At 42.5% G+C, this 27385-nt stretch overlaps 1 protein-coding gene across 8 annotated transcripts; it reads left to right on the top strand.

Annotated features, from left to right (window-relative positions):
* The first annotated feature begins 452 nt into the window (after window positions 1-452).
* nadka (NAD kinase a) lies at window positions 453-26605 on the top strand. Of its 8 annotated transcripts, none has more exons than XM_015337031.2 (12): window positions 453-573; window positions 6706-6920; window positions 10462-10545; window positions 16950-17079; window positions 17253-17361; window positions 17813-17898; window positions 18546-18648; window positions 19031-19185; window positions 20526-20625; window positions 22328-22485; window positions 22615-22697; window positions 23694-26605. In XM_015337031.2, the coding sequence occupies exons 2-12, from the start codon at window positions 6733-6735 to the stop codon at window positions 23839-23841; spliced, it is 1344 nt and encodes a 447-aa protein (XP_015192517.2). In that variant the 5' UTR covers window positions 453-573; window positions 6706-6732; the 3' UTR covers window positions 23842-26605. The 8 variants fall into 8 exon arrangements, with proteins under 8 accessions (XP_015192517.2, XP_006642141.2, XP_015192518.2 ...); XM_006642078.3 differs by lacking the exon at window positions 453-573 and adding an exon at window positions 1972-2175; XM_015337032.2 differs by lacking the exon at window positions 453-573 and adding an exon at window positions 2507-2617.
* The last annotated feature ends 780 nt before the right edge of the window (window positions 26606-27385 follow it).

Below are 27385 nucleotides of genomic sequence, written 5' to 3'. Positions count from 1 at the left end.
AGGAGAGGGGGGAAAATAACGGCTTTATTGAAAGCCTTGTCACGCTTGGTCACTTGTTTTCTCCAGATTGTGACTTTGTCATCGGATGGATAGACAATGGAGAATCTCGGTTACGGATCTGAGGGCTGCCAGCCACTGCCCGGTACCGCCATCGGTCCACATCATCCCCATCATGACTCAACACGCCTTTCTCCTGTCCCGCTCCCTCGCAATCCAGCAGCACAGCCGGGACCGCTTTCAAAGACTGAAGTGCAAATGCGTGCGCCTTTTCTATTTAAAAAAAAAAAAGAGAAGAAGAACGACTTGCATAATATTCGATAACAGCGAGTGATCATTGAGTTGACGGAGTCGGGTCGAGATCAAAACCAGAATTTGCCAAGTTCGCTGCTGGATGCGGGGATGGGAGGGGGTGGTGGTTTCACCCAGTGATTTGGGTGACTTCCTTCTCTGATGGGGTTGCGTTTTCCACCTATGATTTTGAAAGTGGCGCTTTCGTGAGCTGGCCTAGCTCCGAGATGGCTGCCTTTTTCCCGGGCGATGAGTGGAAGGGGTGCTGCGCTGGCGGCCGGCGGGGTGAGTTCGTGTAATTTGCTGAGCGTGCGCCTCAGGATATCGATCTTGGTGATCGGGTGATCAGCAGATTCGCCAGGCGTTGCTGCTGTGCGCCCGCTGGCACCAAACCTATCTGGAAAAAACAAAACTTCCCTATATCGTTCTCAATTCTGGGAAGCAGTAGTAGTGAGGCCTGACCGCCTCTTGTTCTGAATATTCAGATTTGTATGTGCGTGCAAAATATCTTTTATTACCGCGTTCTGGGTTCATTTTTTCACTGACCAAACAGAAGCGTATGTAAACTAGGGGAGAATGCAAAACGCACCGCATTACTTACCCAAATTTAAGAATTAACAACTTCCAAGAGCGAACGGATATAACATCTTCGATTAGTAGGAAGTTCGTCTAATGCATTTTGTTTTTTAATGATGCTGTAAAAATATTCTGAACAAGGAACGCGGAGACCCCTGGTGTGCGGATGTACTGAAGGAGACAGCAGGCACAGGTGATTACAAACCATCTTCCCGTTTAGAAAGGCGGTTGAACGCCACCTTGTGTTCCCAATGATAAGGCGCAGACGTAAGTAACTGCTAATACGGACCGATGGTCTCTCAAGTTTCTAAAGACCAGTTCTGCATGAGAAAATAGGAAAACGTCGCCCACGGACCCTCGAGATGAAAACGTTTGAAAACCACTATGCCATTGAGTGCTGAAATGGATGCAAGTCCTGCGTGTTTGTAGATATAATTATTAAAACAACACATACAGTGCGCCAGGTTTTATTTTTATAATGTATTTTTGTGTGAATTTCCTTTGAAAAAAAAAAGCGTCGTCCCCATTGGAACACCAGCTGTGTTTCCAATGCTCATCTGGCCGGAAAGTGAAAAACGCCCCATCCAAATATCGCGCTCTGTGCCGTTTCCTATTGCCATTGCCAACTCGTTTAATTTTTGTAGACATTTCATGAATTAGCCTTATTGTGCAACAGCAGCGTTGGGGTTGAAGCCTTTTGTTTGAAAACGGTTATGAATTCTTAATCATGATATTTAATGTGTGCAATGCATGAACAGATACCGTTTTATGTTCCTTGATGTATACAAGCGCAACAGGCAAAAGAAGTCGGAGTATTTCGGAGCTCCTACTTCTTACTTGCAGTTTCCTCAGTCTCTCCACCAGATGGCAGTGTAACATAGGCTTTGCCTTTCCTGACTGGGGCTCGTCCCGGAACGCGCCTCATTCTTGGGCTGTGCGTGTGAGTGTCGGTATTCTGCGTACGGCGGAGCGCGGCGGTCGGCGGGATGCTGGAGTCTGGGTCGGGACGGGACGCTGGTTGCGTACGCAACGCGAACGGCGCCCGCGGAATCGGCAGGCGGCCTAGAGCGCGAAGCTCCGGGGCCCCGGATTGCGTAAAGGCGTCTCGGAATCGCGTCGGCCCGGAGCATGCGTTGTTGTCACCGGCTGCCTTCAGAGTCTCGCCAGTTCCGTGCGAAGGGAAAAGGCGGATGATATAATTACAATGGAGACAGTTTGAAAGTAGGAGCGATATACTGTGTTGCCGATGGAGAGGCTTTGATCCAGAGCTATTGCAGTGCTCGAACAACACTGTAGCACAAAAAAAAACAGGTAACGCCAACTTACAAGATCGGTCTACAGTGTAGATATCCATTTTATCTTCGATGCTTCTAGTGTTAATTCCGACAATGGCACAGTACAATATTAAGGCTGATGGCTGTTCAGATTGTCCTATGAATTGTAGAGAAACCGAGAGCAAACTGTTAAACGGGGGTTTGGAGTTACTGTGACAATAGCTTACCATATCTTCGAAACGCATTAAAAAAATGTTAAGAAAGTTTCGCAACGCAAAGTCTGATTTCTATACAAGGGCTCAATGATTTACCTGCTCCTGTGTGTGAGGTGAGGAGTTAAGTCCAGTACTTTTACAAGGTAGCCTTGACGTGTACCTTATAGGACTGGATGTTTGCAGTCTCCGAAACGAGAGAAATCTCTTTCGTCGTTGCAGTAGTGTTATCGCTTTGGATGGGTTTTATGTTTATTCAATATAAAGGTAAGGTTTTAGTTTCATTTGTGGATGTTCTGGGCCTTAATATATTGTAAGTCCTTCTGATAAATGTGCAAAATGTTTTTGAATATTTTATAAAGATGCTGACATCTTAATTTTCCTTTGTCGTGTGTCGTTCAAAGTCGGATTGACTCGTTTTGACTACTTACTAATTTGTCTGAAGCTTTATCCAAACTACTTACATTTGCACAAATTTGGATAGCTGGTTATTTTCCTGGAGCAGTCGCAGTGTCTCACCTTGGATTTAATTTACAGCCTTACAGTTCGGAGTTCGGCGCCCTGTGTTAATTGTTTTTTTAATTCAAGGCAGCAAATCACTTTGGCAGTCGTCTTCCCCTTGATAGGAGCAGTCTGCTCCATTAAGCTGAGTGGGTTTTTGAAGCTCTGTGTGGCATGAGCTCCTTAATGCTCATTTAAAAGGAAGGAAGCTTATGGATAAGGATAGCAATGACAACTCAAGTATTCTTAGCTTTGAGTTTATTCTGAATTCCCCACTGAACTGTAGGAACTGTAGAAATGAGAAGCCCAGTTCAACGCTGTCCTTGGACTGGGCAGACTTTTATCTTTGGAGAATTGTGCTGTGTCATAGTTAGTCTGAAAAATGTACAGCCCCTCAGGGGCAGCAGTGATGAGCCAGTGTTTGTACAGTGTAGTGGACTGTAATGTCTAGGTGGTTTGAGTTGAGGAATTTTTTTCTTCTCCGTGAACGAGCAGTAATTGGCATTTGTGATTTTTCAGCGCTGGTCATGGGTTTCATGAGAAATGCAAAAATGTGTTTAATTTTTAGCTTCTGACATTTCTGCCCATCTGACTTCAAGTTCAAAGCTCATTTCACTGTTACCCTGAGCCAAGTGCACATGCTTTGTGTCTGCTGCACAGGAATAGCCTTGAAAGGTGGGGACAGTTTTATGTTTTACATGCCGTTGTGTCTGTGTTATTAATTTCCTAAACGTGCAAAGAGAAAGCTGTATAATGATCCTAGCTGCCTCAGGACTGCTAAAGAAGATTAAAACAATAATGGAAAGGATCATTGCAGTGCCTAGACCATTATCTGTATTAATTGCCAGTGTGTATTATCACAAATAAACACTGGAGTTAAAACACTACACTGGAATTAATGAACCAAAAAATGTAACTTTGTTCACAAGGAATGTTGTTACATCTTGGGTGTGGCTCTCATCCTAAAATATGCTGTGTATACATATAAAAATACATACCCACCTGAACTATATATCTAAAACTGCCATATACAGATCTAAATACCTAGGTCTACAGTGTATGTCACTAAAAAGTCTTTAAATCATATCAGTCACCCCTATAAAGGTCAGTTTTTTTATTCTTAAATAATCTGGATGAATTTGCGAGAGGTTTTGTTTGTCTCATGGGCAGTGAGGTATTATAGCAGGGAGAGGAGACCTGACCTGAGCTGCTGTACTAAACCTCAAGTTCAGATCTTTCACTTATTTGTGCTAATTTTGTAACAATAGAAAGCATTCCATTCTCAATCAAAATAAGAATGTAAACACTGAACTCGTTCAGCCCACAGTATGACACAGAGGGCAGCTCAAGTCCAAGTCCGTATGCTTCTTACAGTTGTGTTTTCTGACCAAGAAAAAAATCTAAAGGTTTAAAGCATCTATGAACATTCAAAAAGGCTGCATTTTAAATTACAGCCTGCTTTCTTGGTGAGATGAAAATCAATTCAAATTATAATAAAACTAGTAGTTCAGGTGGGTAGCTGCGTCAGCATGCGTAGGCTGCAAAGGAACAAGTAATAGGTTTATTCCATGCTGAAAAAAAGAAGAAAGAGAACACAACGTTTCGGCCGTGGAGCCTTCTTCAGGTGTGAGCAACCTGAAGAAGGCTCCACGGCCGAAACGTTGTGTTCTCTTTCTTCTTTTTTTCAGCATGGAATAAACCTATTACTTGTTCCTTTATAATAAAACTATACAGGTCAGTTTCAATTGTTGTCTTTTGTGACTATCTTTTCCATCCTACATTCATACAGAGATGTTTTTCCTTGATCATGTTTGATATAATACCAAGGAGACAAAGACTTCTGCCTGCAGTGTAGAGTAGGTCTCCTTTGTGTTTGTGAGAAAATGAATTTCGTGAGTCACATTATAATGCGAAGAAGGACAATGGCAGTTTTTGGACTGTTAAGCCAGTTTTTTAAAAAATATTTTCTTTTTCATTTAATTATTTGTAATTATATTTAATTATTTTTGTAGTGACTACTGTTATCGAGAGTACTACAAATTCTTCTGGCAAGTCTTCGGGCATTTGAACCCTGTGAGATGTAAGAAAAGCAAACTTTGCTGTCACAAAATACATACCAGTGTGAGAATGGTGGAAAGTGTATCTATAGATAAAATCTTTTAAGAATTTGCCATTGGAGTGAAGCTTCTACAAGGAATGTGAGGTTTATGAGCTAGATAGTGGCCAGGACTTTCGGCCCAGTTGCAGGACCACATTGCTCTCTACAGATTTTGGCTTGCTGGAGGATTTTTGACACGACAGTTGTCATGTGTTTGAGCATGGCTTACGGTCATATTTGGTGAAGAAAATATCACGTAGTCCTAAACAGAGTGGAGTTTTTCCAGCAGTTTTTAATTTCTTGGGGTTGGAAGGAGAGTTCAAACTCATGTTTTCAGATCAATGTGACAGGTACAGTACTTTGTAAACTGTCCCTTTGAGCTGTGACCTGGCAAAGAAATAAATTGCATTTCTGAAACGCCCCAGGTGGGTTTTTCAGGCAGAGGACGGCCAGCAAAATGTCACATTTCAGGTTGTGTTGGTGTGGAATGAAGCTTAAAACGAATGACATGATAAATGTCTTGACACATGCTTCCCAACCCTGCCTTGTGGGAAAGCTCTGTGAAACCCTCCCCTGCAGTGCTGTAGGGCTTCTTTGTTTTCTATGTTCATTTTGAACCGTTTTGAACTCCGAAACCAGGTGAGCCTCTCAGTACTGAACATCTCGACTGCTATTTTTCTTTCTCGGGTCCTCTGAAGCACGGTTTCCAAATGACGCTGACAAACTACCCTGGGACCCATCTACCTCGCATTTCAGTCCTGTTGTTTTCCAGTTTCAGCCTAACTGAATGTGTTTTGTAGGTGGTATAGTTATTGTCGGTGGTTATGCAACACATCTAGACAAGTACTCTTTTTGACAGGTTGTAGATGTATGTACATAATTGTGTAATCACAGTAATGACAGTTATAATGTTTATAAATGATAATAAACAATCATTCTCAATTCAGAGTGACAGTGAATGCTTTTCTCTAAGTTAGGATCCACTGGAGACTTGGTGACACTATTGGAAGGGAGGAAGGCAGCTGGAAAATTAATTGGAAGTCAAGAGCTCTAACTACTTACTGCCTTGTAAAGAGTAGAAATGATTTCTAAACCCAGACTCCTCTTGCTGGGAATCGGGGCACATCAGTGTATGTCAGTTCAGCTCAAGAGTAACTCCTGGTGTCCTCAGTGGGAGGGCAGGGGCTCAGCTGGTCTCCACCAGTGCAGCTAGGTTCCTCTGCTCATGTCCTTTGAAAAAGAGCACCATGAAGAGCGCTCAGTAAAGAGGTGGGATCCCCAGCTCTCTCGCTCGTGAACATTTAGAGTAGCCAAATAAACCTGTCCTGGGACGTGGAAGGAATCCAAAATTCCCTAAGAATACCGGTGGAGTCTCAGGGGGAACATGCGAACTCCATGCAGTCAGGCACCAAGACAGGCGCCCAAATCTGGATCTTGTTGCTGCGAGGCAGCAGTTCTAAACGTTAAGATGCCGTTTCCCCTCCTGAGAGCTCCCACAAAGCCACTTCCAATCTGCTGTGAATCTGATAGATCAGTTTTCTCGAATACGTTTAGTTCCAGCATGAGATCCATGAGGCATAAAAGAGCCTTCGCTTGCCCCTCCCTCAGAGGTCAGTGAGTTCATCTGGGTGCCTCCTCGGGGACTAGGCTTGGCCGACATGTTGCACAAGAGCATGGCCACCCCCACTCCAGTGTGCATGTGGGGGGTGGTGTCCGCAGTCTTGATCCGCGGCTTCTGTCCTGTTTCTCCCGGAAGGTTGTGCGCTGAGAGCCGTGTGAGGAAATGGACACTGACAAGGAAGCGGCGGCGGCGTCGCGGAGAGGCGCGGGGCCTGGCCTGGAGCCGGCGGGCTACTGCTGCACGGCCTGCGATGGCGGGGAGCAGCCCGGCCGCGGGAACCCCATCCGGGGGAGGCCCAAATCACGCAGCCTGTCCGCCTCGCCAGCTCTGGGCAGCTCCTCGGACTTCAGGTGAGGCCGCCGCCCCCTGCGCCCTGCGGGTGCTCCCTCCCCAGCAGGCCCTGCTCCCTCCTTGTGCCAGCTCGGTCTGTGAGCTCCTCATTGTGTGCGCCGGTTATGTAAGAGTCGTGCGGTGTGGCAATCCTGCTGTTTCCTGCGAGAAGCAGCTCCCAGTAACGCTCCTCTCAGAGGTGGTGGACTGCGACTGGGAGTGCAGGGGGGAAGCCCAGCGTGCCAACCGCCGAGAGGTTTATCGGCGAAGACCCCCGCCGAGAGGCCGTGTAGCGTGAGCTGACACCGACTTCACAACGTGTTGCAGTTCCTGTGTGTTCACACGAACAAGACATGTGGCACGCCCTCACATTGCCAGATACCCCCGATTTATTCATCTTATCATAAGAAAGGCTACAAGGGAAAGGAGGCCTATCATGGTCCTTTGGTTCTGTTTTAGCCACGTATCCAGTACCGATGATACCAGGCCACCCCCCGCCTCTGAAGGGGGCTCACCTGCATGTCTCTGTCTCTGGGTGTGTGGAGACACTCAATGCAAACCTTAACCTGGAGAGAACATGCCAGCTCAGTGAGACAGGATGGAATTGAACCCTGAGCCTATGAGGCAGCCGCGCAAACCCCATGCCACTTACGACAGGCCCAGTAAGGCAGCACACAAAGATGTCAGTTTTAAGCCTGTTCAAAGACCATCTTGTGATGAACTAGCAGGGGTGAATGCTCTCACACTTTCTGAAAGGCCTATTTCCCTGTCTTATGTTTAAGGAACTGAAAAACCACAGTGAATGTGGATAACCTATTGCAGTCACGCTTACTGGTATTTCAGTGATTTCACCACCACATACACTGGAGAGATGTTGAAAGGAAAAGCCAGGATGAGAGTTTTTACCATTTGAGGGGGTCTGGCGGCAGCGTAGGAACATTCTTTTCCGGTGGGGACAGCTACAGAGCGCATGGCTGCAGTAACTGGGCTAACTCGTCTCCTGGACTGCTGGGAACTCGCAGGCAGGTACAGCATTGCCACACTGACTGCACGCAGTTGCGGATGAACTTAAGCCTGACTAATCAGTGCCTCGGGGGGCTCAACGATGTGAAAAATTCTTTACCTGTTAAAACCTCTAGGGTTGTGTTAAGGTTAGTAAATGTAATGTGTTTGAAGGCAGTAGTAGTCATTTTAGCATGAAAATTATTTTTCATACAGCAAAAATGTAAATGTTGCATATCCACAGTTATGTGAAATCCCTAGGTTACCCACGCTTTGCTCAGAATGTGAAAGTAATGAATAGGTTTGGCTTAAAAAAATCAATGTGAGCATTTTACTGTGGTACTTAGGGAGCAAGACTAACTATACTATGTCCTGCTGGTAGCACAGCTATAGTGCCACCTTGCAGTCTCAAACCTGAAACCAGATATCTTTAGTAAGGCTGAACTGCAGCCTTTATATCGGAGCATGTCGGTAAATAAGCATTTCATTGCATTTGTGCATATGACAAATAAACTGAAATTTATTATATGCATTAACACAGTGATAATACACTGAATAAATCAGTGAATTTCTCCACGTATTGCTATTTTCTAGTATTGCTAGCGTTGTCTGGTGTCTGTGTGTCCGAAGTAGGGTGTAAGGGTACTGCATTGTAATCTTAACACCTTTGAGAAGAGAGCATTTTCCCTTCCAGCAGGGGCAATCCAGTGTCGCTCTTTTTTTATCCTATTTCTGTGCTTTCTGTGTAAATCATGGACATGACGTGAGCTGGGAAGATTTAGAAAGGAAAATGGTTGCAGACCTTTTTGGTTGCAAGTCGTAATTCCCAGTAGCCTTATTACCTTGTATTATTGTTGTTCGAAACTGTTAATCTGAAAACAAGTCTGGAACAGATGGTGAACTGTTAGAGCCAGGCTGCTAATAGGATTTGCAAAGCCTGATCACATGACCCCAATAAAAGAGCCACTTGAGGGATCCAGTATAGGTACATAGAGAGCTAGCTTTAGTGAGGAGTTGGTATCCCTGGAAGTAACAAATACTGCTTGTAGATTTGCAGCAAGGTGTAGAATATGGAATTTCTGCTGTTTAAATCAGGAGGGATCTTACTTTGGAGAGATTTTAATTTGCCCTTAAATGAAAGGTGACATTTCAGGGGCTTTGCTAAATACAGACCGTTTTGAATTCAAATGGGTGTGTTGTAAAACCGACAGAGAAAAGAGCCTTTCAAGCGCACTTCATTACCATATTTCCGACACTTGCTATGCTGTTTTGTAAATGAAGCCGGAGGCGGATAGTTGTTTGTTGTCGGTCTGCACCTGGCTCTTCACTGCCATCTGCACTCTGAAAGTGCGCTGTGCACCAGACAGGCCCTCTGTGGTCAGAAAACGATGGTAATCCTCTTACAGGAGAAGTGCTTTGAATTGATTGCCTTTAAAGCCACGATATGAGGTAGCATTAAAAACCTATGATTTAATTACCTTAATGTAGTCCTTCTTGGATGGAGTTATAATTACAGTCTGCATTAAAGGAGCTGTTGAAACAAAACAAAGACCCAGAGAGCTCTAGCCCAACAACTCCAAATACTCTTAAAACATGCCAGGGTATGTGTGGTTGGAAATGTGCCTCTGAGTTGCAGCGTTTGAAAAAGTGTATGTATGACATCACTTTCAAAAGTGCTGCAGAATTCCTGTACCATGATAGACTATCGCAAAAGTGTTCTCTTTGTTTGATTTTTGGACCACAAAACGATATAAGAAAGATTGCACAGAGGAGGAGTTTGTGCTTCCGGTGATGAAGGTTATGAAGGCTTTGATTTTCCTTTTTCTTTTCCCCCACATCTGTGAATTAACCTGTAACCACACTGTTATGGTCTGTCCTCTGCGGCTTCGCACAGTGGGTGCAATCTCAGAGCTTTTATTTCGCAAACAGCTGGAGATAAAGCTCACTGTCCCCCGATAACTGCACTGTCCGCTGCCTGCATGAGGCAGTGTTCATTTCAACCGGGCTGAGGTTGTGCAGCAGTCAGCGGAGATGCAGACTGTGCCATCAGGCCTTAAGTGCAGATTGAAAGGAAATCACCCCCATGCTAAATACTAAGGGGGGTTTTGTTGAAGCAACATTTGGAGATTGTTCATTCTAAAAGCTGCAGTAGGATTGAGTGGGCTTGCCAGTTGTTCTTTGACTCTTGCACGCGTGTTAGAAGCAAAGCCACAGACGTGTAAGAGAACAGCGAGACTCCACTGCCCTGTGCATGTATTCTGCACAGCCTGCATTCTGAACCACAGAGTAGCAGTTTTCAATGCGCGGATTCTGCTTGCCTGGGGAGGCCAGCCTGTTTGTAAAATTGACCTTGGCTCCCGTTAGTGGTTTAAGAAAGCAGTGTTTTACATGTAACGAAACATCGCAGTGGATTTGTGTGGAGCGGAATCTGTGGAATTAGGAGTAGAATCTTGTGAGTCCTTCTCGAGGTGCATCATGTGCAACAAGGCATGAGCTTCTGCATTTGCATGAGGTGCTTCATTTGTCAAGAGATTATTGTTTCTCTTTTTTTGTTCACAGGAGGACACGATCTCTGCATGGACCAAGTCCGGTGACCAAATTTGGACCAAAAGCCTGCATGCTGCAAAACCCTAAAACGGTGATGTGAGTAAGCAGTTTCCACCAATGCAGTTTCCTTTTAGCAGTTTTAGCTGGTCTCTGTCCTTCCCAGACAAGTGCATTTGCTTTTTTTTATACCGTACTGCAGAACTGTAAAGGATTGGGTGGGATCAGTCACCCAGGAGCTCTTGAGCGCTGAACTGGTGAGGGGCGTGTCTCCGGTCGGTGTGTTAAAGGTCGAAAGGCTTGTAGATGGGCGGTTTGGAGGAGTCTGTATGTGCTTCCTCATTCTCCCCTGTGTGAGGCACTGTGGGTGAGGGGCATGGAGCGTGGGCATCTGAAAAACGCACAGCTGGCGGTTCCAAAATGGGCGGACATCGCAGAAACAAAATTGCCCGTTCTAAATTTAAAAGGAAAGAAAAGTTACACATGAATGCATAGTGTCTTGCATAGCTGAGAGGGCTTTCAGAATTACTCAGACGAGGTTTGTGAGGTGTTTTTCAAGGCTGTCAGTGGAAGCTTCAGTCGCAGCCTTTTTAAACTTTAAAAAAAAAAGTTAAAAAGGTCATTCTAGTTAAAAACCAAGCTTGCCTAGTCCACTATAGTTGGAAGCATTTACTTTACGTGAACTGATTTTATGGTGCTGCTGCCGTTTACAAGTCCAAAAGTCAGACGTTTGTACCTTTTTTTAAAAAAAAAACAATCTTTTTCATGTTTTGTATTGGATCCTGTTTGAGGCATGTTTTTCCATCTTCATCTCGCACGGCTCTTCTAACCTGAGGCCAGAGAAAATCTGCTTAGACATTAAGCTAAGACATAAGACATTAGCAGTAGTGCTACATGGCTCCTGAGCAGTTCTTGCTGCACTCTGTCACGTTGCCGTTTTTAACCTTAAAACACTAATGAGAGTATTTCATCTTGCATAGCTTTCAAATTCGTATGCACTCCTACAGTGGAAGACGAAGGCCTGGAATAAAGCTGCATAAGCCCACCTCGTGAAGATGCTTTGCTGTTTTGTCAGGGAATTTTTCCTTTTATGAAATAGAATTCCAAAAACAATGCCCAGCGTTTGGAATTTATGACTGGCTAGAGTTGGTGTTTCGACCTAAAACAGGACTTAATCTGGAAACCACAGTTTAATACCTGTCGAATGAAAATTTAGCAAGCTTAAGTGTCAGTTTGTTTTGGCCAAATCTAGTTGAGTACAAAAGAAACGCAGAGCTTTCTTTCTCAAGAGCTGTCAACTTTTCATTTGCTGAAACCATTATAGAAACATGATGATAACAGATTGCTCTTCAGTGCTCGGCTCACATTTCACTCCTTTGCTTGTCATACCCATGTGTCACAGACACAAGCCCGTGTGAAGGGCTGAAAACAGGTTGTGTTAGTAACCACGCTGGGAGAGGTCAATGCTAAGACAGGAGACCAGGGCAACATGCAGTGTAAGACAGGGCTTGCTGGAGGGGTGGAGGTTCACACGAGCTTGTATGTTTGTGTGCGGGGAAAAAACTCTAGCTCTGCGACTTCTTCTTGCTAATTGTGATCATTTCCCTTCATTCAGAGGTGCGTGTCACTTTTAGCTTGGATAATCACTGGAAACATCAGACAGCTACAAAACAAAAATAAATAACTGTTACCCCTGGTGTGTGTGTTTCGGTTGAATTTCTGACAAGGTGTGTTCTTAAATAATAATTTTATTGGATGTGCGCTTGAACAAATGACCTTTTCCATTTATTGAAGCTGAAGATCACTGTCAGGGGTGCGTGTGTTGCCGATAGGTCGTGCTGAAGATATGTGGAGCCTAATTTAATGATGGAACTTCTGGCCGACAGAATGGGACGTCTGCTTGTCGTCTGTGGTCCAGAGTCTTTTATCACAAAGAAAATTTGAGAATCATGCAATCATCTATATCTATAGGCACAGAGGATTCGGGGTAGCCTTATCAGATAAATTGTTATCTTTGGTTAGAAAGAATATTCAACTAATGTATATATTTATTTACCAATAAAAATAAATAAAGACTTTCGTTGTTTTATGGGACTTCAGTATAATTCATGTTTCAGTATAATTAATTGAAGTTAACTGACTTATGAACTACCCAGAAAACCCGTCTTACACTTCGTCTTTGGGCTTGCTGCTATTTCACCAGCTGTGTTTTTGCTTTATCTATCTTATGGCTCAACATCTACAACAGGCCAGACTTTCTTGATCTCTGTGATTTATGGGTTCCACCAAATGCCTTTTCAAATGATGGTACTTGTTTTCTGTCATTGAACAGTTATGAAACTCTGCCGGGATGAGAAGTCCATTTTTTATTATGTCCTTTTGATTGCAACCCCACCCTCAGAAACCTCTGAGATATCATTCCTGAAAACCAGGGTGTAAAAACAGAAAGATAGCCGTGTTGTCAGCAAGCTTGGTTTTATGGAATCTGTCAAAGACACTGTTTAACCCGCCTGCCTCTGCTTTTGAAATGCAAAAGAGCACAGCCTTTATAAACTTATTTAAATATTCACTTTTCTTTGGATAGGAGTGGAAGATTTGATTTGTTTATTATTGTCAAGGTCTTGTCAAAGGGTGACTGAAAATATTCCTGGAAATAACATGATTGAACTCTTCAGAAAGAAAACTTCTGTATTTTAAGAAACTAATGCTTGGATGTTCAGAGCCATGCAGAAAAAAAGCAGTGGTGAAAGACGGAAAAAACAACAGCAGAGGTTTCTTCACCGTGATGTTTCAAAGCTCTAAGGAAGCAAAAGCAGAATTAGCAGGCTTGTGGGAAAGGCCCTTCCTTTCCTAATTTGTGTTTGAATTGCTGCAATATAGGTGAGTAAGCAGAAGGGCTTGCTTTCTTACCTCTTTTAGGCAACAATAAAAGATGTGTGCTCTTATCTCTAATAATCAGCTGATATCCAAAAAGCCCGTCACAAGCCATCATGTATCCTAACTCCACACCCGGTAGCCTGTAATTATGTTACCCCCCCACTTATGAAAAAACTGGGGGTGAATTTCTTTTGTTCACAAAGTGAAGGGCTGGGAAAATCCATTTTCACTTCCTTGAAGCTCTGACGTAATCAGGCAAGCAGCCAGTAGGGTGAATAGCCAGGCGGAGCTGTGATATAATCATGGGTGGAAGTTTGACTTCAGACTTGAGAGCTGGTTCGTGACAGAATGAGCTGTAGGGATTTAGAGAGAGATCTGCCGGGTCAAAACAGAGATCAGAGAAAGGCAGGGAGCAGGTCACAACAGCTAGCCACAAAGTAGTCTGGAGCAGCAGTGACATGAGAGTTTTCCAAAATTATATATTTAGGGACTATAGATGTAAATTTTCTTCTTTTGGGAGCAATGAAGGTTTTTTGTTTTATGTCATTTTTCCAAGGAAATAAAGGAACAGCTTAAGATATATTTTTGTCTCTTTTGCAAAGTGACAAAAATTGGTAATATGGGAAGCAAATACTTCGGTAACTCAGTGAGTGAAGAGGGCTGCCGTCGTCTTTGACATTTCCTTCGGGGCGTGAGGTTGAGAGCAAACCAGCGAGGTAATCGTAAGGCTTTTTGCCAGCAGAAAAATTAATGACGTGGGTGCTGAAGTTCGAGAAAAGTGCCTCTGCGGTCTTGCTTTCTGCTGGAAGACGCTCCTCACATGCAGAAGACCATGAAGATCACAGAGTTTGTCCAGCTGGATGTTGCAGGAGCCAAAAATGGCAACACGGTGCAGAAATGGTGAGCTGGGGTTTTCACGTGCCCACTGGAGTGAACCACAGGTGGCACTTTCACTGTGCAGAAACAGTATGGTGCATGTTTTCTGAGTAAAAAAAACAACAACTAAGATAGAATTGCTCCAGATTTGTTTCTGTACTGTATGGGTGTAGGCAGCTCTTCCATGCCTGATGGTCCACAATCATATCAGTCTTTACAGTTCTACTTGACATTGTGGTCTGTTAACCGCGGTAGCTCTGGGCAGCTCCTAAGACATTCGCAAAAATGAGCAGATACGTGAAGCAATTTGGGGGGCACTTGCACAGACGTAGCAGGCTGGAAGTAAGGAGCTGTGTGCGTATTTCTTTTCCTTTAGGCAGATCAAGAAAATGATGCTGTTTAATTTTGTCTTTCAGCTCCTAGAGTGGAATACTTTGTCAGAGCAGTTTCAACAGAAGTATGAAAAGTGTACATTAACAGTTAAAGTGCTTTGCATGTCAGACTGATTACCGCTGGAAGATCTGAAATTAGCTGCAGTAATCCATGCATGTCAAGATTGAAAAATAGGAAGTGTAGGTAGTCACGTACAGTAGGTTAAAGCATGCCTAAGGTACTTCGCTAGATTCTGCAGTCAGTCACATTGAGATATGTTGTTTTAATGTATTGTACATCAGATTTACCTTTTTCTCTAGGGGGTTATCGGAAAAAGGAAGCAACCTTGTTTTCATAACTTTCTGCTTCAGAGGAAGTATGTGAAACTTGAAGCTGCAACTGCACAGGCAGATTAGAAGAAGACCCAATGCTACAGACTGTAGTCTTCCAAATTGACTAGGTTTTGTCTTTTAATGCCTCTGGCTTTACAAGTGAGTTTGAAAGTCATAGCAACAGGAATGTCACTTATTGATTTAGACAGACTTTTGGACAGACTTCACAGGTACTATTATCAGTTTTGATTGTATGCAGATGATTGTCTTAATCTTATCTGTGCCTTTTAATATTCAGGATTAAATACAGATGATTTCTACTACTGTGTCCGATCAGCACTAAGCAGTGCATTGCAAATGGATTAGAAATCGGCATGCATGTTGAGAACGTATTGAAGACTAGCATCATCTGGGAACTCTCCAAGGCGTACTCAACAGTGAAATTCAAACTAACATTTGCTGAAATGTAAGAACGGTCTCCATAGGCTCACGTACACCCGTTTATGTGCTGGAGATTGAAAACAAAGCTAAATAAATGATTTGTAATAAATTTCACTAAAAGAAAGGGTCTTTGCCATGTTGTGAGGGAGTTAAATTTATATGAATTACAGCATTTGAGTGCTTGAGAGTGAAGGTGGAAAGAAATCCCCCAAAATGACTTTTTCTGGTTTGTATTCAAAAAGTGGTCACATTTTAATAGCGTATAATTTTGAATCTCTATGCTTCAGTTTGATGCATTTTGCTTTATAACTCGCGGACAAAGAGTTTTTTGTAAACCTATATTGGTATGATATCTTATTTTTGTGACCATCTTTCACATACAATAAACCCCATTATTAACCTTGTTAATTATTAAGTCTGGGACAAATAGTACTGTCTATGTAAGACATTCCTCCTGATCTGTTACAAACCTCAGTAATAAACTCTTAATTTGATGCTTCAGAATGCCAAGATTAAAGGGAGACAAAAATATTATCCTTATATAATCCTGACTTTTTTCATACTGTAAACCACGGCAGATTCTTATCATGTCTAACTTGGAAGGTCTTGGTTTAATGTAATGTGTCTATAAATCTAATGTCACTCCTTGGCATTGCAAATTAGAAAATCAGAATGTGCACCATAAAAAATTACAAAGGTTTAGCTCATATGACAGAGTACTACTTTTGTGAAATGGGAATGCTGTGTTGTGGCATCTCTGTCTGAAAGTACAATGCTGATCGTAGGTAAATTCACCATGCTAAGAAACCCTTTCCATTCAAGCAGGCTACAAAGATGTCATAGTTAACTGAGGCACAGTATGAAACGCCCAGAGCAGGTGGCATATTCTATATCTTCACACGATAAATGCTTAACTGTAGATGACTGTGGTGTATTCTACCTAAGTCTGAAGTCGCAGAATAATTTCAGTGATGTCATTTGTAAATACAGTAGTTATAGTTTCCTTTTTTCCATTCTGTGTTGCAGATCGTTATCGTCTCATTTTATTGAAGACGATAAAATATTTGCAAATGCAAAAATTAAGTTTTTGATGGCTGTGCATCGATCACGTAAGGCGTGATTTGAATAAAGGGAGTGAGTGTTATGCGATTCAGATTTCCTAGAGTTCCCTGTCCTCTTTTTTTTTTGGCCGTTGCTAAAACCTGCCTTGGTAATGCAGACTCTTAATTTCAGATCTCGTAAGCAGTGCCAGCTCAGCAGCCTGATCTGTGCAAATTCCCTCCCCGGCAGGCTGATCGGTGCAGGGCTGAGACACTCTTCTGGAGTGTCGGGATAGTTGCTGTGAGAAGCTTCAACACTCCGGACTGCCGTTTTTTTTAATTGGAGTGGTTCATGCACTTATTGTACGTACGCACAACTGTCCTGAAGTGCAGTAGACCGTACCGTTTCAGTCTCGCTGGTTTGGAAAGCGTGCTTCAGTTCCTGTAGTAGGACATAGCGGTGCTTCTTGTCTGATCTACATCAGAAACCGCCACTAATTTATTTTCTGAATCTGTATTATTTGAACAGAATGTTCTTCATTGGTTTTGTGTGCTTTGATTTCAGGCACATTCAGGACCCAGCAAGCCAGCGGTTAACGTGGAACAAGCCTCCTAAAAGTGTCCTTGTCATTAAGAAGATTCGAGATGCCAGTTTGCTGCAGCCTTTCAAGGAGCTCTGCATATTTCTGACAGAGGTAAGAAAAGAGTCCCTTTTCCTCTTTCCTAAGAGATGGCATTAACTGGCCTGACATTGCGTACAGTCTTTTTTATAAACTGAATGAAACCTCAACTGTGAAGTCATCATCTCAATTGGTGACTTTGCTCTTTGTTGCTGCCTCAGCTGCATGATTCCCCTGGTCTCCTTTAGGTGAAAGGCATGATTGTTTACGTGGAGAGGAAGGTACTAGAAGACCCGGCCATTGCAGGCGATGACAGTTTTGTTGCGGTGAAAAAGAAGTTCTGCACTTTCAGAGAAGGTGGGCAAGATACGAAGAATGAAGAAATATCCCCGCTGTGTATGCAGCCTGGCGACCTGGCCAAGACGCGCCTTATAATTTCCCCTCAGGGGGAGTTCAGAATGTAGTTACAGACATAGGACAGAGATAAGCATCTAGATTCAAACAAGGAAACATTCAAATTAAGAATACTGTATTTTTCACTTCCATCATTGAGGTCATAAACAACTTCTATAAGTGTTGCATGGAAATCTATAGAGCTATCAAGAAATTTCAAAACCCAATAGGATAACCATGCTGTTCTCCACCATCTCAGAAACTGTCTCCACTAAACCTTTTTTTAATTTATCTATTACAGCAAATCCACATCCACCTCGCTAAACACACTTGCACTTGTTAAGTGATGTGTTGTGATAACCAGCTGGGTTTCAATGTTGCGAGTTTGGCTTAGAAAATTCTTCACCTGTTTCAGACTACGATGATATTTCGGATCGGGTGGATTTTATCATTTGTCTGGGAGGAGATGGGACCTTGCTGTATGCTTCCTCGTTGTTCCAGGTAAATATTTCCTCATTTACATTTGTTTGGATTGTTTTGTGTCACTACAGATCTGTCTGCCGATGTACTTTCCAAGTTATTTGGTGTATAATTTTGGTAACCTTTTGGACGAAGTATCATTAACAGAAGGAATCAGCCTTCCTTTTACTCCCATTAATGATTCCATAGTTACTGGGTAACCCATAATGCATGACTCGAATATTAGCACCACTCATCTGCACAGCATGGGTATTCAGAAACAGGACAGGGGCGTTTGACGTTTTGAATTGTCTGGAGCCAGTCTGATCCCATTCTTCCAACAGGACGTCTTCAGGTCAGGTTGTGATGTCAGGCCAGGGGCTCAGGGATTGAACTGCACTGTCCCTTGGCTCCAGGCTCCAGACTGGGATGGGGGAACTCCTTTGGCTAGAGAAGGCTTTGGAAGCCTGGTTCTTGCTCCTTAAGACAGCCATGCACTGATTGCCACAGAGGTTGTCTTTTTGCTTTGGAATGGAGCTCCTTTTATTGTGTTGGCAGTACTCCTAATAAGCATGATCCTTGTGGAGGAAGACCAGTGCACAGTTTCATGTGCGGAGCGTCTCTGTGGGCTCCAGGCGTGTGATCCTAGCAGCTGCACTGATGCCGGTGTCTGTGTGCTTGTGTTGCAGGAGAGCGTCCCCCCCGTGATGGCCTTCCACCTGGGTTCCCTGGGCTTCCTGACGCCCTTCAACTTCGATTCTTACCAATCTCAGGTCACGCAGATCATTGAAGGTGAGGTGGTGGAAGAAACCTTAAGGCTTAAAAAAGTGGGATTTCGGAACGTTCTAACGGCAGTGATACCAAATTCAGTTCCCTTCTTCATGTTTAGAATGTAGATGTAGAAGATCGGTCTTCTTCTTCACAATCTGAGCACGTCCGATCATCCTAGTGAAACATGAATGGTTTGGACTCATGCTTGGTCGCATTTTAATGGCTTTTCTATTTACAATTCATTTAACTTAAAATAACGAAGTATAGTTACTGGGGCTTGATTGCTGAACACCATGATTGTTTCCCAGGAACTGCACATTGCAGCAAGCAATTGCATGTTCCAGTAGTTTCACCAAAAGGGGTGCAGGTCGGCAGATTCTAAAGCCGTGTTTTGTCTGCTTAGGCAATGCTGCTATTGTTCTGCGCAGCAGGCTGAAGGTCTGGGTTGTCAAGGAGCATGGGGAGAAGAGGACCTCGGTTCAGGCTGGGGTGGACACGAAAGGCCTCATCCTGACCAATGGAGACGTGGAGGCCACCAGGAGAGCCGTGCAATATCAGGTCAGTCGCAGCCCAAAGCACTTCCTCTGCGGCACAGAAAAACAGTTCACACCTTCAGAAAGAGGCAGACGTCAAGCAAAAAGGTGACTTAGACGTGTGGGGGAACGAACAGAAATATATATGTTTACCGTTCTGGCTGGAGGCAAATTAACATTCTCAATAGGAAGGCTCAGGTCAGTGTGTTTGAGAGCTGATTCCCGATTTTGTCGGGTATACAGATACAAGAAATCTTCAGAAATTAAAAAAGTGACTTATGTTTTGAAGCATACAGCAGTGTGATGAAAGCCAGCTGTTTGATTTGCATTCCTATAGTGCATTTTCCCCATTTCAGAGTCAATAGTGAGCGCAGATTCAGTTGACAGAAGAGCATGGTGTAATTTCACTGTTGATCACAGTGTCCAAGGACCTTAGACAGCCGATGACGGGACAAGAAAGACGGAAGCACAAAGAAAGTACATAAGCCACATTTATGAATAAGTGTTGAATTTCTAAATAAAAGATCAAATCAGAATTTGCTTTAAGGATAACAATCATCAACGATTCTGTTTTAAAGGCGTGCTTTGTTTTTTTTAATGCTTGCTTTTATACTACAGCGATTACTAGAGCAAACATACAGTAATTCCACTCCTGGATGTACATTTCTACTTGGGTGTGCTGGCATCCTTATTAATCGCTATTGTCCTCACTGGCCTCACTGCTAACATGATTCTGGCGCTGCAAAGTGCAGTGTCACTGTGAGTAAGGAGATCAGTGTCGTGTCCTGGCCTCAGCGCTGCATGATCTGGGGGATGTGTCTTGTGTGAGCAGTGCTGCGCTGGGCCTGTTTCCCTCCCAGCTGGGACATGACACACAGAGAGAGATTTCATTTGTTAAGGCAGGGAATAACAACATAGCTAAGAAACCTCTGTGATTGTGAAAGCTTGTGTTTTGTTGCATGGCCACATGCCTTTTCTTCTCTTCAAAACCTGTTCCATGAGCCACCTGTTGTTTTTTTTGTTCTGTTTTAAACTAAAATCCGAGCTGTACTAAATCACACATTTAACACTGTAACACTTTTTTTTTACAGTATCCTTACAGCATGTAAGATAATATATTGTTTGGGACTTAGCTTCCATAAACCTGAGTTGGTTCCTGTTGTGCTTTTTTTCTTTTGCTCCGAGTTGTTAAGATGTGTTGAAAAAAAGTGTGGATTGACAAGGAGTTTGTGTGTAGTGGGTAAGCCTTGTGTAGCCTGAAGTTGGAGAACCTGCCAGTCGGTGACTGAATTCCCTGCCGCCTCACACGGTTCCCCCAGGCTAAGTGTTGTCTCAACACCTCCTGTCTGGCCTTGTCCCGCCCAGGTACTGAATGAAGTGGTGGTGGACCGAGGACCCTCCTCCTACCTCTCCAACGTTGACCTGTTCCTGGACGGACACCTCATCACCACAGTGCAGGGAGATGGTGGGTTGTCCTCCGCGTTTCCAAAGCACAGACTTATTTTCCCCTGCGGTCTGCATGAGGGCCTCTCTGAGTCCTTGTTGTTGTCCTGCTCGCCTCATTTGAAACCTCCTGTCTCATCAAGATCATTCCTGACTGCTTCTTTTGCTCAGAATCTCTGAACAGGCTTGGTTCCGAGGTACTGAGCTCTTGTTTAACACTACCAGCTTTCAGTGCAGGTTGTGACCTCTAGCAAAATTAAAGAAATGGAAAAGAAACCAGATTTACAGTGTTCCTTAATAAAAATATGTCAACCATTCCCAAAAAGCAAATTGGAGCATAATGATTTACCTATTTTTAGTTCCTGGAGTTTTACTGTAAATGTAATAAAATCATTTCCTTAAAAAGCAAACAGTGGTTTTTAGAAAAGCCAAGACAATGCATTAAGGGATTTATGAATTGATACACAATCCCTAATCAAGAGAATGTCTATTTGAATGGTATTAGTAAAATTATTTTGCAACTCTGGAATGTTTAAATTTCTTGTTCTGTATTGTTATCAGTTTTATTCAATGCAGTTTGAAATCACATTTTTTAAGAAGTACCAACCTTAAACTGTCCTACATCCAGTACCAGAGTATGAATTACCTGGTGTCACAGATTAATTTGCTTGTTAAAACAAAGACATGCCCACTGGCACAGTATCACTGGAATGCAGTTAGACATAAGAGACTATTAGAATTTTAGGGTGTGTTTATAAAAAGAGTCGTAGTTATGTTTTTCACTTTTAAGCAGAATAAACATTGTTACAGAACATGCAGAAAAGGAGTGCTCTGCAATCCAGAGTAAGCTTTGTAGTGTAACATTTTGACAAGGTGTCTTCTGATTGCCTCCTTGATTAAATGTCTTAATAACTGATTAAATGTGCTTTTATTTCATGTATGTCTAGTGTACACATAGGTAGGTTACTACCTACAGAGACAAAGAGACAGGAATAAAAAACGAACCCTGCAGTGAATTTGCACTTTATATAAAAGCCTGTTGTTATCAAGTAGAAAGATCTGAATAGTCATCTTGAACTCTGATCACTGGCAGGGCTGTTGATATGCAGTACAGTTCTCATTGTGTTGGGAAAAGTACAGCATGGCAGGTGTATGATACAGGACAGACAATCCATCGAATACGTGCAGCAGTGTAACTCACCCCACCAGCTCCTCCCAGCGTTTCCCAGTATTGATAGCATTACACAATTCTGTGTGGGTTAACCACTTCTGTAATTTTAGAGTGTGACTTCCTGGCTGTTGTTTGGCTATCTGCATGCTACATGGTGTTCTCAAGTTTCATTTGGTTATAATGTAACAAGTTCCTGTTAAGATAATCTTTCTATTAGACCACGGTTTTCTTTACTTAGAATCTGTGTGTATGGTAAAAAAAGAGGGTGATCAATACCCTTGGTGGAAAATGCCCTGAAAGGAAAGGGTATCTGATTAAGTCTTTAAGTAAACCTGACCTTTGAAAAGGAGAAACCTTGATGCTGAGATAACAAGGCTGTGAAACGAACCCCGCAACAGAGCTGCAGACACGGACGGCTTCGTATCTGCTAGCCTGACCTCGCGTGCGACCAGAAGTGTGATGGGGCGTGCCGTCCGTCCCACGCGGTTTGGAAATCCGTCCTGCGGCGGTGCGTTTGATTGTTTCAGCCCTGCGCTGTCCTCTCCCCCGCCAGGCGTGATCGTCTCCACCCCCACCGGAAGCACGGCCTACGCCGTGGCGGCAGGAGCCTCCATGATCCACCCCAACGTGCCGGCCATCATGATCACGCCCATCTGCCCTCACTCCCTTTCCTTCCGGCCCATCGTGGTTCCGGCGGGAGTGGAGCTCAAGGTACGAGGCTACCAGCCGGTCCCGTGCCCGTGGAAACGGTGGCCGTCTCCACCGGCCGCTGATGCACGAGGTGTCGATTCTCCGCGAGCTGCCAAGATTTGAGCGGTTTTTCTGTTTTTCGGTGCTCAGATCATGCTCTCCCCGGAGGCTCGAAACACCGCCTGGGTTTCCTTTGACGGGAGGAAGCGTCAGGAAATCTGCCACGGAGACAGGTGGGTCCCCGGCCTTTCCCGTCAAGATGGCTTCAAAACTTGTTTTTGCTTCCGAAAGAGTGCCTGTGAAGGGACATTGGCTTGAGTAGCACTGCTGACATGAGGGACTTCACAGCTTCCCTTAAAGCAGAACTGCCCAAGCTGCTTCCCCTGCACTCCACCGCATTGCTCAGATTTGATCTCAGACAATTGAAGGAGCTAATGCATAGAATTTACTTACCGTCTCGAAGCACTTTAACAAAGCATATTTAAAGGGCCACAAGTTGAACCTGAACTGGCTGAAACCGAAAAACCTGAAGGAGACTGAGACTAGGAGTTGCTTGAACACTGTCGATGGTTACGTGCTGAATCGCTAGGGTTATCGAGGAACCTTCTTGGGCTTCAGATCACCACATTATGAGTCAAAGTTTTAAAAAATGAATCTATAGAGGCACATTTGGGGAAAGCAGTTCAGTTCTGAGGTGTATTTTGTGGTAAAAGACACTTTTGGATCAGTGATGACTTGATCCAAACTATCAATGGAACAGACAAAAGGTGACACGGTGTCATCCCTGGAGATCCTGGGGAAACTGTGTCCCGTCTTCAGTGACACTGCAAAACTGGGAATGTGAGCAGAGATGCCAGGCAGTGCCAAGCAAAGCAATATCTGGCTTATTTTAAACCAGAAGAAGGGTTTCTCAGTCCTCTGGGGTTCAGCAGCAGACCAGAACAAGAGATATGTGGGTCTCATGCACGTCACTCTCCAAAACTGGGTTTGGAAAAATGGGCATTGGAAAAATGGATTTTCTATTTGAACAATTCCACTTGTTAGTACAGTAGCAAAGCAGTCTGGAGGCATGCTTCTCCCTTCTTTAGGTGACAAAAACACACCTTTTAAAAGAAAATAACCTGTGTAACAACTTGATGGTACGGGTCACAAACTGTAATGTTTGACTGGCTTGTATTTTATTTGCATACCTATTAAATCCATTTTTTTTCCTGTCTTTTGCGGTTTAGTATCACCATCACTACCTCCTGTTTCCCAGTTCCTTCCATCTGCTTCAGGGATCCTGTGAATGACTGGTTTGAGAGCCTTGCACAATGTTTACACTGGAATGTCAGGAAGAAACAGAACCATTTAATTTCAGAGGAGGAGGAGTTTTGAAGCGAGCACTTGTTAAACAAGGAGGACTGTCTTGTACCAGAACCAGCAGAAAGTCACAGTAGAAAGGATCTTGGTTTTTTTTTAAGATCCTTTCGGATCACTTTTGCTGCTTGTGCACGGACTATAAATACATGGTCACATAATCTTGAAGTACTTTTAAAGTACAGATGAAGGAATAATTACTGCATTTGTTTCTAAAAGAATTGTTTGAGGGTGACACATCTTAAAGACTGCTTAATTTTTACTGTATTTGTTGTCTGAGAACGGAATACTACATATTTAAGAAAAGCTTTAGAATGAGAGAGACTTCCGGCAATAAAATAAAATATAGTGCCTTAAAAATATTTTTAATATACTGTACTTCCATCTGAAAATGTCACCATCACATTTGTATCTGTTTATATGGTGTTATTTTGCACATTCTGAAAAAAACTTCGCCTAATTAGTTATTTTTAAAGAAATTCCTTGTAAACAGGACCCTTGGTCCAAGGTGAAAGTATTTTAAAAAAGCCATGTATCAAGTTAGCACATGATGCATAGATTTTTGCAGCAGGTCGTTTAATTTTAAGACATTTGATATGTCAAACCAAATGACAATATCTGGCGAAACAACCCAGTCACACACAAGGCAAACCTGAAAGTTAGAAACGCGATGAGGCAGCGGTTTAAATCTTTCCACATCTTACTGCAGAAATCAAAATGTTTATCCGCCACTCTGTATTTCTTAAACAAGGTTTACTGTACAATTCTAAATGACTAGAGGTCTGTTTCACACTTTGGGAGAACCCTGAGGCCTGAGGTTGGACTTTGTTAGCCTTTTACAGTAGTAAAATCTTGTATGTACCATTAAACTTTCTGGTACATGATTATTTCAGTTCTGTAGAAGATGTATGCACTTTAAGGGCATACAGCCTAAGTGGTAGTATTCTTGTAATAAAAGTATTCTTCACATTTTGTTTGTATACTTGTAGCTCATAATACACATATCTCTGACATAGTAAGGCAAAGAAAGCATTTTAGAATGACTATTTGTGATGGGAGAGTTTCATATCTTAAGGTTTATTAATGTTGCAATAGAATGCTTTTTGTGATTTAGAAACACCTGCTGCAGACCTGTCTTGCCATAACCATAGCTAAACAATACTGTCCTCATAGGTTTGCGTAGTCTTTTGTTCAATTCGTCATTGGACAATGCAGATATCATTTAAGGACCATACAGACCTGCTTAATATTACCTTACTTTACTAATATATTTATTTAAATGAATACAATTAATGTTTCTTAGATAAACTTAATTGTAGTGCAGTGTAGTGTTGTAGTGCATATATTTTAAACAGAGTGGGGTGCAAGTTATTTAAGTAACTGTATGCAGATGCTGTTGACCATAAAATATTTTACAATTTGTATATATTGTATCATTAATGATTGGTAGATCTTATAGAAAATAGTTGAGTACCATATCTTTCATTTTTTATCTAAAATAATAAAATGAAAGATCTCTTGCAGCCATATTTTCTCACAAATGGCGACTAACTGGAGCTGGAGAAAGTATGAGTTACACCAGCACAGCAGTCTGTCACAACCACAGCAGATGTCTTCTGACCTGCCGAATCTGAAAAGTCATTCTTTTTTGGTTTATCTGAAGTAGTCTCGGTTAAAGAGGATGTAATTGTAAGTGCTACAACTGTAAATTGTATTTTTTGTAACAAATTGAACTCTTTTTTCTGTGAAACATTCTTTTATATTAAAAAATCCAGATGCGCTTTAGTTAATTTAGTTGAAGTTGCCCAGTTTTCAGTTCCCTCCTCCACAGGTTACTTTGCTTTTCGCATTTTGTCTTTACTCTCAAATTTTGGTATTATTTTTGTTGTTAAGAGGTGCCTGATCCATGTGTCCGTTAACTTTCTGAGGTGTGAGGAAAAAAAGAGAGGAGTTAAAACTGCCATAAATGGGTAGCGGAGGAGTCTTGATTGTCTCCAGTCTAGTTTTCTTCTCAATATCATGGGTAAGTTATTCCAAATGGGATAACCAACTTCAGCCTGGCACTTGAAAGCCAGTAATAGTGTCAGAAGAAATGGAATGAATTGTCAAGATCATTTGATCATTTATCCTCAGGTCTTGGATTTTTTAACACTGTATTTAAGACTTCTGTACTCTTTTCTCAATCTCAAGCTGAAATTTTAACTTCAGTGAAGACGGTGAAGGCGGCATTTTTCTTCCAGCCTGTTTCTGGACAACACAACACATCTTGCTGCAGTGCTTGTTTTTCTTCAGACTTCCAGGATAAATACTAGGGCTGCTGGGCTTCTCAGATAACACCCTGAAATGTAAAAAACAAAACTGCCCCAAAACTGACAGACCTCTTTAAAAGAGATGAAAAATGTACCTCTTTACACCTGTTGTCATGTGAATCTTGTTCTTTCATACTTCCACTACGAATTGACTGCCTGTTTTTTAATAGAAGACACTGGACACTGCAGAGCAGAACTGTGTATTACTCATGGAGTCTGATTCAGTGTTTGTACTCCGGTGTGTTGTGGTTTGAATATTTAGGACACTTGTCCGAGAAATTTGTCCCCCAAAAATGAGCCAAGAGAGTCAACCGGATTTCTTTTGTGTGTGTTGGGGGAGTTTTAGGATCTTGTCACAGAATGGAGCCTCTTAAATTCATTTGACTTTTCTAATTGTCATATCCTAGTAGATATTAGTACTGAAAATAGAATCTAATTTCTTTCAGAGCATTTTATTAAAAGAATGAGCAGAATTTGTATTTCTTGTTTTTCTTTAAAATGTCAATTTCTGGAGGGGTGAAAACTAAGGTTTTTGCTATGTGTTAGTAAATTGCACAATGGGCAAGTATTCATTCATGCCAGGCTCACAGAAGACAGTAGCAAGTACAGTATTTTAAAACTTCAAAACGCCTCTTCAAAACTAACCCCTAAATAACCTTGGTATGTGTAGTACTAGTGATATTATACCGCAGCCTGGTTGCATCAATTGTCAGTGAAATTTAGATGTACTTTTCTTACATTGTTTTCTCACTTAAAATGTTTGTCTTGCTATGCAATCTTTGTTTTGGAGTCTGTCAACGTGACAAAAACATGAATTGGAAGTTCTCTACATTAGTCTTCAGAAATTGAAGATTGGGGTGTGGCTGCCCTTCCGTGTCTCTGTCTTCTGACGGAAGATTCTGACAGAACGTCACTTGGCAGATTTCAAACACCCCCACTTTATTCTGTGAAATTAGATTAGAGTTTTCAGACTCGAATGTCCTTCCATTATTATTTTTGGAAAGGCAATTGCGAATGATGCACGAAACAACAATGAGAGTACTCAAGTTACACTGTCTTAAACCTGGGGTTCCTCATACCCGTTTTTGTTCCATCTGAGCTCTGTTACATAATTTAGCCCTTAATTGACATAATATCCATTTGAACTTTTCACTGTTTTTTTGCCCCACTTCTTAAATGTTTGAGACTGCATGGAACTGTTGTCTTATAAGCAGTTTAAGAGTGCGATATTTCCAATCAATTTATCTCAATCA

Source organism: Lepisosteus oculatus, chromosome 25 (assembly GCF_040954835.1).
Source record: "Lepisosteus oculatus isolate fLepOcu1 chromosome 25, fLepOcu1.hap2, whole genome shotgun sequence".
NCBI lineage: Eukaryota > Metazoa > Chordata > Actinopteri > Semionotiformes > Lepisosteidae > Lepisosteus > Lepisosteus oculatus.
Note: the sequence above shows the minus strand (reverse complement) of the source record. Positions and strands in the feature narration are given on the sequence as shown.